Source organism: Martes martes, assembly GCF_963455335.1.
Source record: "Martes martes genome assembly, chromosome: 3".
Taxonomy (NCBI): Eukaryota; Metazoa; Chordata; class Mammalia; order Carnivora; family Mustelidae; genus Martes; species Martes martes.
This window is the reverse complement of record NC_137890.1, coordinates 151483550-151498380: the sequence shown is the minus strand read 5'-3', so window position 1 is coordinate 151498380 and position 14831 is coordinate 151483550. Positions and strand designations below refer to the sequence as shown.

At 58.5% G+C, this 14831-nt stretch overlaps 1 protein-coding gene across 2 annotated transcripts in view; it reads right to left on the bottom strand.

Moving 5' to 3' along the window:
- The window catches only part of HDAC4 (histone deacetylase 4), a 150688-nt gene that overhangs the window by 24028 nt on the left and 111829 nt on the right, over nt 1-14831 (bottom strand). For both annotated transcript variants that reach the window (XM_080799746.1, XM_080799747.1), the window contains 6 exons: nt 11426-11472; nt 7559-7666; nt 5873-5928; nt 4106-4193; nt 2890-3009; nt 2033-2130 (listed from right to left, as the gene is read on the bottom strand). In XM_080799746.1, the coding sequence (XP_080655872.1) occupies nt 2033-2130; nt 2890-3009; nt 4106-4193; nt 5873-5928; nt 7559-7666; nt 11426-11472 (517 nt within the window). The remainder of the gene's footprint in view (nt 1-2032; nt 2131-2889; nt 3010-4105; nt 4194-5872; nt 5929-7558; nt 7667-11425; nt 11473-14831) is intronic.

Here is a 14831-nt window from a genome sequence, read left to right as displayed (position 1 = left end):
CCTAACCCCCCAAAACACCTTACGGAAGTAACAGAAGTTCAAAGAGCGTCAATCTTTAGGTCATGCCTGAAAGGTTGGGGGATGTGAAATCAATCTGCTCGGCTGCTCAATTTAAAGGCAAATCTCAGTTCATTAAAAGATTAAAGTTACCACTTTCAAATATCCAGTTTCTCTGACATCTTTGATAAACTTTATAAAATCACATTTAAATGAAAGTCGCGATTTAGAAGCACACGTAATCCCAGTGTCATTTCCTGACGGCACGGGCGACCTGCTCGCCCCCAGACGGCAGGCAGGCGAGGGCTGAGAGCACACCGTGCTGTCTGTCTGCCTAGAGCCCTTGCCTGGGCTCGGCAGACTTCAAAGCCCGTCTGGCGGCGCACTGGTTTGAATTAGGGTTGCCGTTTCTCCTCGATCTGAGCCTGGGGAGAAAGTGCCGCTCCTTCTGGATTTCATTAGGGGCACCTTTCTTATCTCTTCTTCATCTCAGGCTTGATCTCCTGAAATGCAACGTGGCAGGCAACGGGTCTGAGTAACAAGGTGCTGCCCCTGAGGCACACACTGTCCCTGGGGGACCCCCCAACCAGGGGGAGAAGCACAGAAGAAAGGGGAAAGCGGATCCTGACCCTTCTTCCCCCATCGATCGATACCCAGGGAACCATAAATTGTAAACTTCAAAGTGCTATTTTACATTAAAATCAATAAAAAAAACCCAATCCTGAAACAATTTTCTTTTTCAAAGGAGCTATTTAAGCTTTACAAAGTTCATTTGATAAGGTATCATCGTCTACACGCTTGGCAAAAGATGAAAACAGAATGTCAACAGCAACTCAGAGCGAAGAGTTCATCTTAAAGGCTGGCCCAGAACGGGGGTCTGGGGTGGGGGGGTGGGGGGTCCCTGGGGCTGAAGGACGACCTCCCGGAGCCAGGTGTCCCCATGCTGGGACCAGAGCACCTAAGGGATGTGGTCTCGTGGAAGCCCAGCCGTGAGCAGGCTGGTCATGCAGAGCCCCCCACCCCCACACTGTATCCCAGTCCTAGCACAGCGCCACCCTCTGCCCACACCAGAGCTGGCCCTCTGGTGCCCAGGGCTGCCTCATCCCCACAGGGCTTCCACCTCTCGGGCAGGGATAGGATAAAAGGGTGCTGGCTGCAGGGTGTCCCCTGGACAGCCGGGAGGACCCTGCTGCTGGTGCTGCACCATCTGGACCTTGAGTTGCTGGCAGGCGACCGTGTACACTGGCAAACTTCCAGATGTTGTACCATTTGGGGGCGTCCCTCTCCCTTAAATTAGACAAGCAACTGCCAAAATTATATTCCTTCTGATCAGGAGTAAGAAGAACCATCAACGTTAAACCAATGAGATGAGATGAAAAGTGATGCAGGGGATGATCCTGGCAGAGAAGCACTTAGGGTGGTGCTGGGCTCCGACCTGGGAACACGGCCGCCCTGCCCGAGAGGCTACCCTCCTGCCCTGGCCTCGTCACACCTGAGCTATTGCTTCTGTGAACCACGGAGCAGCTGGGAAGGGAACTTCCATCCACAGAGCTACCCGTGTGCTCAAAGCCAACCACCATGCTGAGTTTAGACAGGAGCCAGGAGATGCTTTGAGGGCTCCTGTGGCCCACAGAAGTCCCCACGGAGCAGGGAGCCGTGGCTCCAGCAGAACGCTCACAGACCAGTCCCTGAATGGAGTCGCACCACCAGAGACACGCGCATGCACACGTGGGCACACCTGCACACATGCCTCCGCATGCACGGCCACGTGCACATGTATCTGCAGACACGCATACACACGTGTCCACAGAGCCGTGTGCATCACCCCAGAGCCCATCTCTCCGAACTGTGCAAATGCCCATGTCTGCTGGCCACCACGAGGGGGACTGGAGCCACGGCCCCAGATGCGTCCGCGTGTGCAGGAAGCAGAGCAAGGCTGGAGAACATCAGGAAAACGGAGCAAGAGCTGGGGACAAGGCGGCGGCACTTGATTGCTTCGTGACTGCCCTGCGGGACAGAAAGCCAGGACACTCACCTGAAGGCCGCCAAGTACTCCGCATCTCCCATGGGGGGGTCAAGGCCACCAGTGAAAGCCATGTTGACATTGAAGCCCACGCCTGGCCCCGTGCCCACCTGTGTGGAAGAGAGAAACTCCCATCACAGACCCTTGTCCAGAGACCCATCAGGGCACCCGACCCTCGGGGCCCACAGCAGAGCCCCCACGGCCTTTGACTTGCAGACTTCCCCAGCGGAGCGTGGTCACAGAATGCGGGGCTGTTGGCCACTTGCACGTTGGGGAGCTGTGGGAGCTGCCCAGCAGCATGGGAAGACCGACAGCGGGGCCTTGCAGACGCCCATGGGGGGCACCCAGAGAAATCCGTGAATGAGGCCGTCCTTCTCTACTTCCTTCCAAGAAGTAAGACCCAGAATCTGAGGATACCTTTCCCCTGGGTACTGGGGCCCCTTTGTTCAGAGAGGGCAGGCTCTGCGGGGAGATCAGGTGTCACGGAGGAGGCTCTGAGCCCAATACCCCCTCCCGTGTGGCCCCAGACAGGTACAGGACAGCACCGGCGCCCTGCCTGAGGGATGGACAAGCCCAGGGGCCCAGAGGAATGGGGGGGGGGTGTGCCCCATGCCTACTCTCGGTCCTCCTAGATTAGAGCCAGAAATCAGGTCCAGTCTGTCTTTGAACTTCGGACAAAATAAAGGCTGTGTGCACACACATGACGGAATACCGTCTGATCGCTGCCGGAGACGGTGTGTGGTAAAGGTGAGCAGGAGGCTGGGGCTCATGTGTGTGCAGGGCTGGGCATCCTGGTGCTCTTACCTCCCAGGCAGCCCCACCTTGGCCCCTCCGATGGGCCGGTGCACTGGCGGGTGGCCCCTGCTTACCTCGTCCGGAGCCCCGCTGCCTGGAAAGAAATTCCCGTCGTCATAGCGGTGGAGGGAGATGTACAGGACGTTCGGGTCACTGTAGAAGGCCTGCTGGGTCCCGTTCCCATGGTGCACATCCTACAAGAGTGGGGAAAGCTGACTCAGCACCGGCATACACCTCCAGCAGGACCTGGAAGGAGCGGGGATGAGGGGACCGAAGGAACAGGCCCCAGGTGTGTCCTAGCCGGTCTTCCTCTCCTAGAACCACTGACTTCCACCAGGCCACACCGTGCGCTGAGACGAGCTGCTGTGAGTCACGTGCTCATGGATTGTACTGCACTTGATGCCAGGCTCATGGGGACAAACGTGCCGGCCCACTGAGGGCCATTGCTGGGCAGCTTTCCCTGGTGCCCCTGGGCCTCAGCCACCTCAGGGCCCCGTGCCCAGTGCCCAGCACTGGAGCTTACTGAGTGTGCCGGGCTGTGTGGTGTTGCCTTTCCCAAACGGAGAAGGACCCTGCAGTATGTGGGATAATCCTTCCTGGGCATCTGCTTTCTTTTCCCCTTGAGGCAATTATCCAATCATAAAGACTGAACTGAATAGGGAAAAAAAGTAAAATGAACCCCTTTGGCATCCATTCCCAGTGTCAGAAGCTGGAGGCCTGTTTTGGGAGTTCAGATACTAGACACAGTGTTTGTAAACTAGAGTTCACCCTCTCGGGGCCGGGGGACCGTGAGAAGCAACATCACCACAGGAAAATAGGAAGGAGGCTAAGAGCATGAAGGGGTCACCGGGCTGAAGTGGGAAGGCAGTTTCCGCCAGGAGGAACTGAGACGCACAGTGCCATATCTGGCGTGCGAGGGAGTGGCCCAGGCCCTTAGGTGGACACGTGAGGTCGTAGCTGTCACAGCTACCCCCTGCCCCACAAGCCTCCTCTCAACGAGGTCTCGCCAAGGATCCTCCCTCTGTTGCTTCTCTCAACCACAGGCCCACTTCCAGACACTTCCAGGCCCAGCTACCGGCAGGACCGGCTGATGGATGTGAGGAGGCCTCGTGACAGGTTTGAGCTTTTGTTTTCTATATTTCAGGTAGTTTCCAGAAAGTTAAGGTCTCCAAATCCAATGTTGATGGAAGCAGAAAGCCCACCTCCTGTCTGCACATGGGATGCTATCTGTGTGGGGCAGCGTGTGGGCTCCCCAACCCCCGCCCCTCTTGGGGAACAGGCCCCACTCACCCAGTCCACTATGAGGGTCTTGCTCACGTCCAGCCGCTGCTGGAGAAGCTTAGCTGCGATGGCCACAGAGTTAAAGTAGCAGAAGCCCCTGCAGGTGAGCAGAGACAGAGGAGAAGATGGGTTCTCACTGGTCTTCACATAAGGCCCAGGAGAGCTCAAGACGGTCTGCTGAAGGCATGGCTCCCTCAATCGACACTGCCGATCGACAGATGGGTCTCCCATGTCCCCCCACCACCCCACGCACATGGCCACGCCCCGTGGCGAGAAATCCGCTCCACGACGTACATGTGCACCCCGCTCCCTGGCCGGGATTGCTCGGCAGCCGCTCGCTGACCAGCCTCCGTGGGGCGCTGCACTCCCCAGGCGCAAGATCACCTATCCAACCTGCTTCCTGCTTATCTGCCCGGGCATGCAGACGTGTGACGGTGAGCACACATCACTCCTGTGAGCAACAGCAGAGTCCTCTTCTTCAAGAGTGCAAAAACACGCCAACAACGGGACTCGAGTAAAACCGACAATCTTTTAACCCTGACCATTCCCCTTGCCTGAATTACTGCAGAAACAGGGAAACCTGGGTGGTTTTGTTTTGGGAGCCCAGGCAAGCAACCTGCAAGCCCCCCACAGTGGGATGACAGGCTCTGAGCTGCTGAAACCCACAGCACATGCACCCCAAACACCCCAACAGTTTCCCCAACATGCTCCTTTGTGCTCTGTCTGGGTCCGTTTGGGTTCCCGCTCCAGAATATCCAACAACTTAGAATCAAATGAGAAAGCTGCCTTCAGCGGAAGGAAACACACAGGAGCCTGTCCCTAACTGCAGCAAGGGTTCTGAGTTGTGGTGTCACCGAGCCCCAGGGTTTCTCGGGGAAGGTAGCACAGGCTAACCTGAAGCCGCTCTCGGAGCTCACATGCACCCCCGCCTCGCTGGAGAGGAGAGTCCTTGCTCAAACCACGGTCCGATGCCCTCACTTCTGGATGCAGAGGACAGAGGGCTCCCACCTGGCCGGGAGCCAAAGTCCCAGCTCCTTCGGGAATGCAGGTTCAGCCTGCGGTTCCTCAGCCTGGTTCTGGCCATTCCTGACCGGGCTCCAGAGTCCCCTCCCTGCGCTCCTGGTTTCCCAGCTGAGCTCCATCTGCACGGTCCTTGTTTTGCCGTCTGACCCACAGCTACTCATTCCTCAGGGGAGAGCCCAGATGTCACCTGTCCCACCTCCCATGATGCCTGTCCTACTTGCTGGACTGGTTTCACAGATCCCATAAGAAGCCGCGTCTCGCCCACCTCCATGCACCCAGGTACTTGGTGCACAGCTGGTGAGGCCCAGAGTCAGGTCTCTGGGACCCTGTCCCAGGTGGGTCCCCACCTGCCAGTGCCTCTACCCCGGGGCAATCTGCACACACTTGCTGCCTCCCCAGCTCCATAGGTGCGCGCACAGTAGGGCTATCAGAATCCCACCCAGAGTCAGGTCAGCCTCAGCAGTACCAGACCATAAGCAGGTTAGCTGGACGGCCACACGGGGTTTGGTCAGAATGTTCTAGAACAATGGTGTACCACATGAACTTGTTCTGGGGCAATTTAAGTCTCCACCCAATTTTTTATAACAGAGGAAGGGCTGCGGAGACTTCTCTAGACTGATGTTTGCAGGTTCCTGGTTCGATTAGAAGACGTAACCTGCAGGCTCCGGAGCCACGTTTTTGTGTAGCCCAGCCCTTTGAGAAGGGTAATCAGAACCCGGCACCCTGGCCCGCCACAGCCGCGTGTCTACTTACATGGGTGTGCTCTCCTCCGCGTGATGTCCTGGAGGACGGACCACGGCAAAGCCATTCTGCACACGATACCAGGTGGGGGGAAACAGGGAGGAAGAGGGGTTCACGTCAGTGAGAAAATGGGCATAGAGTGGACTGCTGGCAGGTTCAAACAAAGACACAGGTACACTCCTGCCCGCATTTGGCCTTTACTTGAACCGTAGAAAACAAGCAACCTGTTTAGTCAGAAGCAGCAGCTCGGAGGCTCTCAGAGGCTGGAGAAGCTGCCCCTCCCCAGGACCTTGAAGCCACTGATGCTTTAAAGGGCTGTCTGTAAACCGCTCTTAGCCCTTGCCACGAAAATGACTCCAGTGTGCATCTCTCATCTCGCCAGCGGGAAGCTGTGTGGTCGCGGCTGGCCACGGCGCCCCCAGGGCCAGCTGACCATCGGGGACAGGCAGTGGAGCTCAGCCGGCCACAGGGCCAGCTCCAGGAGGCAGGGTGAGGGACAGGCATGTGGGGCCCCACCTTCTTGCACCTACAACGCTGTAGGACCAGCCCATCCCTGTGCACAGGCCCCACACAGCGGTTCTCGGAGTGCAGGCTGCAGACCCTCGGCGGGTCCCCGTGCCCCTGTGGGGGCCTGTTCTCCTAACCACCCTGACTCAGTCTGCCCTTCTCGCCAGGGTGCCAGGCAGCGTGGTGGACTGCTGGTGTGGGGGAGAGGTCCGGAGTGCTTCCCCAGCACGCTTCTGCAGGGGAAATGCAGTTCCCGGGGGGAGCCTCTGAGGCGGTGGGGACCGTGACCGATTTCATCGAGTCCCCGCCTGTGAACGCGCACCTGACACCTCAAGCGAATGAAGGCGAAGGACGGGCAAGTGTGTGTGGGGCGAGCCCATGGGTGTCAACAGGGGCCAGACTTGAGCTTCCCTGTGAAGATGAGAAGCTGGGCAGACGTGCATCCTGAGCCCCTCCTGACCCTCAGGGGACCCTCCTGGTGAGAAGCGCACTGCTAACAGTCTCAAGAATCAGTGATTCCTGACACTGTAATGGGATGGGGCTGGGTTGCTGGAAGAGCTACAGAATTCACAAGACCGTATTTCCCAACAGGGAGGATGCCGTGTTGCAAACGTCTGGTGTGGACAAGAGCTCCCGTCAGCCTGCTACACCCAGTGGGCTTCACCACGGCTGTTTCGGGGTCCACACTGCCATGTGAGGACCAGCGGTGGAGCACCAGAGAAGCATCTCCACGGTTCTCCGGGACAGCGGTGCAGACACCCTCCCTCTCCCTGTGTCGGGCCAGGTTCCTTTATGTGCCTCTGCGGAATGACGGGCCCCAGAGACAGGGGCAGAAGCGGGTCTGGGACGGCAGCTCGTCCGCTCAGATGGACGTTACTGTTAGTTTCCCTTTCCCAGTCTGCATGTCTACTACAGTCAGCGGCGATGACACACTCATACACAAAGCCTCCCTGGGTTCAGCAGTGGTGAGAGTGTCAGGTGTTCCCAAGACCCCACCCCCGTGAGCCACCGCGCCATCCCACGGATGCCACGCCATCCCGTGGACGCCACAAACATGGGGAGTGGTCCTGTGGATCCGCAGGGCCCACCTCTGCCTGGGGACAGGAGCCGTCCTCCCCATCACCGTCCCCCAGCCCAGGAAGCCCCTGGAAGTTTCCTCTCCAGGCCCAGATCTGCAGGGTGCTCACCGACCTTCAGCTCCCCCGTGGCCACCTTGAAGACCAGCTCGAGCACGCAGCCCACGGCCAGCCGGGCCGCCCCCGACGAGTGCACCTCGTTCCATATCGTGTCGCTGTCCACCTGTCGAGACAAGGGTCCTGCCTGAGGCAGCATCGCGGCTGCCGCCCCTGCCCCCACTCCCGCAGGGGCCGCACAGTCGGGGGCTCACCAAGCCTGTGTGCTCCACCTCTGAAATCCCAGCACACTGATGGCGCCACACGCCGACCTCACATTAGGGTGTGCTTCGTTTGAAAATAGGCCAAAAATGACTAAATAGAGAAAGAACCCTAAAAGCAGCAGAAATGAGATATGCGCAACTCCACCCCTTCCTGAGGGCTCCCTGCTGTCCTTGCAATGGCGTCATGGTCGCCAAGCCCCTTGTCTGTCTGGTTTCGCCACGAGCATAGGGAGCACTCCTCTCTGCAGAGGGAAATGCAAGCAGAGTGGGAACCGGGCCTCCCCGCAGGACGGCTGGACTTCATGCTGACTCTAAAAGGCCGCTCCCGCTGTGGGACGAGCGTGCTGGCGACAAGAGTGGGACAGGCGCGGAGGAATTGGCCCTCTGGGGCCCTCTTAGGGGTCCGCTCCACCTCAGACGGAGAGATGTGTGTGGCACAAACACGCCAGGTAATTTCTGTTTGTGTTTTGATTTATTTGTTTACTTAGGCGCATTAGATTTCTTTTAGAGCTCTGGCTACTGTGGGTGTTAAGGACCGAGAAACTTCGGCAGGCAGTTCTGCAAGTCAGCAGGGGCAGGACTGGAGGGCCCAGATGAAGCACGCCACCCCGGGTGCCAGGTCAAGGGCACCCGGACACCACTTCCCACTATGGGGAGGCTTGGCCAGGCTCACGTGCCCTTCGTGGGGACGCACCCAGCCCAGCGAAGTTTCCGAGGGGCCGTGCACTCACAGGCTGGTTGCCTGTAACACGGAGTCCGTCGAGTCTACGTGAGAGCCCCTCCTTCCCAAATCAACATCCTCTGGGCACTGAATGCTCCGGGATGACAGGGACCAGGCAGCCCCATGCAGAGGTGATGCAGCCAAGCCTGTGCCTGCACAGGTCCGTCCAGAAGCCCAGAGGCCCCTGTCCACCTGGCAGAGGCACGGGTCATTATGCGGGGTGGACGGATTTCCTGCAGTGAACGCTTGAAGCCTCATCTTCAAAGCAAGATGACTGAAAATACATTTATGAGGGGTTCAAGCCATTTCCGGAGGAGCGGTACTCTGTGACGGCTATTCTTTTCAATGACCAAACCTCTGTGTTCTTTAAATAGCTTCCAAATGTCCAAAGATTGCTCTGCACTTTGCCAACTCTCCCCAGCATTAATATTCAACTTTCAAAGCCTGGCTTCTGGTATAATACACTGGACTGCTATTCACGGAAGTAGGCATTCAAACACGACTGTCCTGGGCCAGCTAATTCAGCTATAGAACCCGCTCGGTAACTTCGAAGGTGACAGTCCTTGCGCAGGAGTGGCAGGCAGGGCGGGGGTCCCACCAGCTGCTGCGCCTTCCAAGAGGGTGAGGACATCTGGGGCAGGCTGGCCAGAGGCTGCGCCCCTGAGGACTGAAGTTTACACGAACCTACCGGGATGATTTCTCCCTAGAACGTGAGGATTTGGGTCTTCTGCCCAGGGAGGGAGGGAGGCTGGACACCCTCCACATGCTTTGACGGCTCTCTGTGCTTGACTCCACGGCAGAAGGGGCCCCACGAGGTCCTGCCTAGAGTGTGGGACCAGGTCCCCGGCTGTCACTGTCCTCAGAAAACCCATCAAGACATCCTGAGGCTTCAGGGCTGGAGTCCTCCAGCGGCTGGCCACCGGCTCCCTGCTGGCCCGGCCCAGGATGGTCGGGGTACAGCCCTGAGTGCCAGGGGCATGAGGCTCCGGGAGGGCCACAGTGGCATTAAGATCAGGCGCTTACGCAGGAGCAGCAACCAGAGGAAAGAGCAAAGGCCAGCTTCACGCTTCCCCACAGCAACGCTAGGAACAGGAGGAAATACGGAGGCCGCTTCTGCAGATATTTACAAGGGCTGCACGTGGGGCGGCCAATTCTGGGCATATCATGGCTCTCAGGGAGCCACGGAGCTGGGGGCACAGCCCCAGGGCACCCAGGGCCAGCAAAAGGCCACACCCCTGGCAGGGAGGGGAATCCAACCACACCAAGTCCCCTGAAGGGGAAACTAGGGACCATGAGAAGGTGAGCAAAGAGGAAGTTTCTTTTATTTGCTTTGAAAAAAAGTTAGAGTGATCCAAAGCCTCTCCCTAGCTCAGTTAAGGAAAAAACGACATCCCAAACCCGAAATGCTAAATCAAAGTAACTTTCAGGAAAAGCGGAACAGCCTTTCTCCATCCGTGTCACTACCCAGAGTGCCCATGCTCCCAACCACACTTTGGCTCCTGGGCTCTGCTCTGTTTTCCTGACCCCCTGGGGCAGCCCCCACATGGGGGACATGGTACGCCCCCATAAGCACTGTGCTTCTCCGCCCTCCCCGTACAGGTGATGACAGAAAACCACCGCAAGAGGACCATCCCTGAAACAGGCTGTGGCTCACATGGTCCACTAATTCGTCCGCCCAGCTGGCCTTGGTGGGATGTCCCACCATCTCCCTGCTCTGGAGCATGTCTGCGCCTGCATGTGAAGGTGGGTGTGGGTCAGTCTGCGGGGGCTACGGGTGGGGTGGGGGGGTTGTCTGGCTCCAGGCCCTGGGCCTGACTGTAGCTTTCATTTGCAAATTATAAATCCTGCCTTGCCCAGCACACTGGCTGCAGGGCAGCCGAATCCAAGCCTTTTCAAGTCTGGCCAAAAATTTGCCCCGAATTAAGAGATTGCAGCCTACTTACAATACAAAATAAAATAACTCTAGGGGGCTTGGTGGCAGTATGAGTAAATGCCGTTTGTTCTCTTTCTGACGGGATAATTTTCAAAGCAGCGAGTTTTGTAAAGACTCAGGAAGAAAACAATTTTGTTTCATTTCCATAACAGAATCCAGACCTTGAGCTTCACCCCGCCATCTGTAATTAGGCACGCGCTCTGCCGCTGCACAGCCCCTACCCAGGCGGCCTTGCCGTCCACGCCGTCTGTCCTGCCTTGCCTCTCCATGGCTGGCCGCACCCTCGCCTGCGCCACAGAACTTCGAAGAACAGGTCCCGGGGCCTGCTCTGGCCCCTCTCCCTTAACAAGGAACTCTGGCTAGGGCCGCCTGACCTTGGCTGTGCCCCGGCAGGGGTGGATGCCTAGCCTGGAGCATCCTTCCCAGGTCGGTGCCCACAACTGGGTCAGGGAAAGCCGGGCACAGGACACCAGTTCTCCTAAGGGTCTGCCTGAGCAGGTCTGCTTAAGGGCATCACTGCTCGTGGAAAAGCAGCAGGCTCAGCCTGGTGAGCAGCTCTGCACACTGCACGTGGCCCGGACGCACCGTGCCCCCATGTCCTGAGCTCCGGCTGGGGCTTTGGGCTACCGGGGGTGGGGGGTGTGCGCTGGGACCACCCACCCCCTTGCTCTACTGCATGACAGATCCCCGGACTGAGCGACGGGAAGGCTATTTCTCTGTAGGTGAGGAGGGGACCCCACACACCAGATCCCGTTTCCCGAGGTGAGCGTGGGGGCCGGGCGACCTTCCCGGAGGACGGTGCCCAGGTCCAGCCCCCCAGATGCTCCCAGGCTCTCAGGCCTTTGAAGCCACACGTGGGAGTGTGGGGCAGCCCCGCCTGCCATACCCTGTTTATGGAAAACACCTGGCAGCAATTATCCACTCGTCGGAAAACAGGGCAGCGATTTCTGTGGCCACTGGGACCCGAGAACAAACAGGACATTATTTACACATTAAAGAAATACTTACCCCGACACCACCGCAGGGCAGCCTGACGAACACGGACGTTAGCGAGCCTGCAGGGAGAAGTACAGCCAAGGTCAGGAGAGCAAGGCCACAGGCGCCCCACCTCCACGGAGCACAGCATGGGCTCTGGAAACAGGGTGCCCACGCGGTGCTTGCGGACCATGCATCCACGGACCGAGGGGCAAACTGGTTCCAAGGGTACCAACGCATCACTGTGTGGTTGGCTGCGGGGGCTGCCTCGAGGTGGGGAAGCAGAATGGCTCCGGCAGAGAGGAACAGCCCCTGTGGAGACACCTGGAATTCTCCATGGCCGCACCACTCCTCCGAGGCATGGGCCCCAGAGGTGGGCCTTTCCTTCCAGCCGGAGCTCACATACATCCCTCGGAACAACTCAAAAGGCTGCGTCCCCAGCACATCTCACTAACGAAAAGTGACCTTGGCTCCTCAGGGAGCGGACCCACTGGCCCTGACGCTCCCAGGTTTCGAGACTCCGGTGAGCCCTTCAGACACCGAGGGCACTCTCGGGGATGTGAAGAGTGACAGCCCCTCCCCGTTTATAAACATTCTGAGTCCACCTGGATGGTACGAAGCTAAGAAACCATGTTGGAGCTGGCCATCCAGGAGCCCTTCCCCAGCCCAAGAGACATAGGGGCAAGTCCTCTCTCCCAAAGGACTCAGCCCTGTGCCGTGGGGACAAAAACACGGACTGTCCTCTCCCTCAATGTGACCCTGTGCTGGCTGACAACAGCCTAAAGCTCACCTGTCACAGGGGAGAGTCCCCACTCCCCCCCAAGGGTGACGCTCTGGCTTGTGTGGCTGCTGCCCCGCCAGGGCTGACCCAGGAGGGCCTCTGTGCTGCCTGGCTACCCCGATCCCCACACCTTGCCCTGTGGCCCCCAGGCCTCTCCAGGCAAGTTCCTCAAGCTAGCTTCGGACTCTGCGTGCTCTCTGAGGGGAGGCCCACTCCCAGCACTTTCTGCCTGATCCAGACTGGCTCCTGCTCTTGATGCTCAGGAATCCCACTGCTGGGGCCCAGGAAGAAAAGAGGTCTTGGGTCCCAGGACCCGGTCTGTGCCTACCTCATCCCAACTCTTGGCAGGGACCACATCAGGCTCCAGGCCACCAGGGGCCATGTTGTGCACCAGGCTCTGGCACGCACCCTCCCGCAGCTCCTGTGACGATCACGCTCACTGCCTCTGAACCGCCCTCATGCTGCTTCTCCCTGCGCCCCCCCACCCCCCAGCCCTCCTCCATGCCATGTCCGGCTGACGGTCACTGCCTGGATCCATGGCTCCCACTGCCACGTGCTCACATCAAACACCGAGCCCTCGTGTTCACAGCTAGCCCATGGACGGCGATACAGAGAGCTCTGAGCGGATGGGGGGCTGGCCAGGCAGGAGGCGGAATGCTGAGGAGGGTGGCCCCCAAGGGGCTGGCCCAGTTCCAACTGTGACCCTCTGCAGGGAGCCAACAGGAGGGAGAAGATGGGCTGGGGGGCAGGCCTGGGGCAGGCGAGGGCACAGCTGCCAAAATGCTAATGGTCCTGCTTTGTCCCGTGTCCTGTAAGGGGCCTGACGGCCTAGGCCATTGACTGAAGCCCAGTGAGTGGACCTGACAGGCCCAGCCTTGCAAATGTGCATGGCCCCACGTGGCCCCTGGCACCGGGGCTGGTCTCATGACCGGTTCTTCTTGCGTCACGGACGTTCCCGACACGGGAACGTGGCACTTTTTCCCAGGGAACTCCCAGGTCCGTGAGGAGGACTTCAGACACATCTGCGTACCCAAGACCAACAGAAAAGAGCTTCTGCGAAGACACTGGAGTTCTTTTTTAAATTAGAGTCAATACTATCTACATAACGTAAATCATCTAGATACTTGACTTGGCTCATTATCGAGCAATCACAGATTAAAACAGTGAGGAAAGGTGGGCTCTCAGGCACCCCGGGGTGGGCAGTAAGCAGGGAGCTCTGCACAGAGGAGCAGTTCTAGAAACAGCTCCCGAGGCCCGTGGCCGCTCTCAGCGCAGCTCCTCTCACCCGCCCCTGGCCTCTGGCCCTCTCTGGCCTCCTGGGCTTTGGGACCTAGGTGAGGCCACATCTGTCCAGAAATATGTGGTGGTTGAGGCATAAAGGGCCACCGTGCTTTTCCCATCATGGCAGCTGCTCACAGGCATGCTGGGAGGCCCCTCGGGTGTAGGGAGGGCACTGGTGTTACCTCACGTCGTGCCTGGAGTACAGGGCTCTTCTCTCAACCCTTTCCGAGCATCGCCAGGCACCACTCGGCCACCTGACCAGGCCCCGTTTCCAGGTGACTGCCATCAGGAGACACACCCAGACCCCAGGGAACGGTGAAGGCTGGGCCCCACACACCTCCAGTGCATGCAGCCCTTGTCAGCCGAGCCGTGCTGAGTGGCACGACATCAGTGACCACGCAGACCTTCTCGCTAACTGCTTAGAAATTTGTGGATTCCATGAAAACAGGAGGGCAACTCACACAGCAATGTTCAAATGCCCTATTAGGGTTGTTAGCAACACCTGAGATCATCGCCAACTTTACTATGTCTGGACCAGACGGCAGAACTCCTGGTTAGGACAGTCTTCAAACATTTAAAAACCGGTCACAGGGGGACAGAAGGTAACCAGTTAGGTGTCCTTGTAGTCATGGGAATGGGGTTTTAAACAGTGGCTAGTAGAAAAGAAAGAGGAAACAGAATGATTTGGGATATCCTTGCTGTAAACCACATAAACATACGTGTTCTTCACAACAGTGAAAAGAACATGAAATACACTCCAAGGCTGTGTCTGGGCCAGGGGAGAAACAGGGATGAGAACGATGGGAAGACATTTCGGCACAGTGGCCAGAAACAGGAGAGGGGGCTTCAGGGACCAGTGATGTCGGCCTGACCTGAGAAGGGGCAACCCTGTCACTGACCCGGGCCCAGGAGGGGCCGATGAAGTCAGCTGCTAGGAAAGCTCCGGGCCCTACCTGCCTCACACTTCCCTGAAGGCCCCATGGGTGCTTGTCTCCCGTTCCTCAGTTTGAAACCAGCTCCGAGACCCAGTCCGTTCTCCTGCTGGTGCGCTTGAGCCTGCCTCTCCCAGCAACATGGAAATGGGTTATCCTCTCTCCAGCTGACTTCTCAAGTTCAGAGGACACAGGGGCCAAAGGCCTCTTGGGGGCGGCTGGAGCTCGACTCGGCCTCCGGCGCAGACACAGGAGGAGGGCCTGAACTGGAGAGAGCCCCGCCACTTAGAATGGGGGTGGGCCACGGACGCTGCACAGTGTGCTTGGGACAGAGCCCACACGGGTGCCTCGGTGACAGTGGACACTGCTCTTGGCCGTGAGGCCACCTGGCCAGGTCCTGGTGACCCTGAGGTCAGGGGCTTCCTAGTTCTGTGCCTTGGCAGCA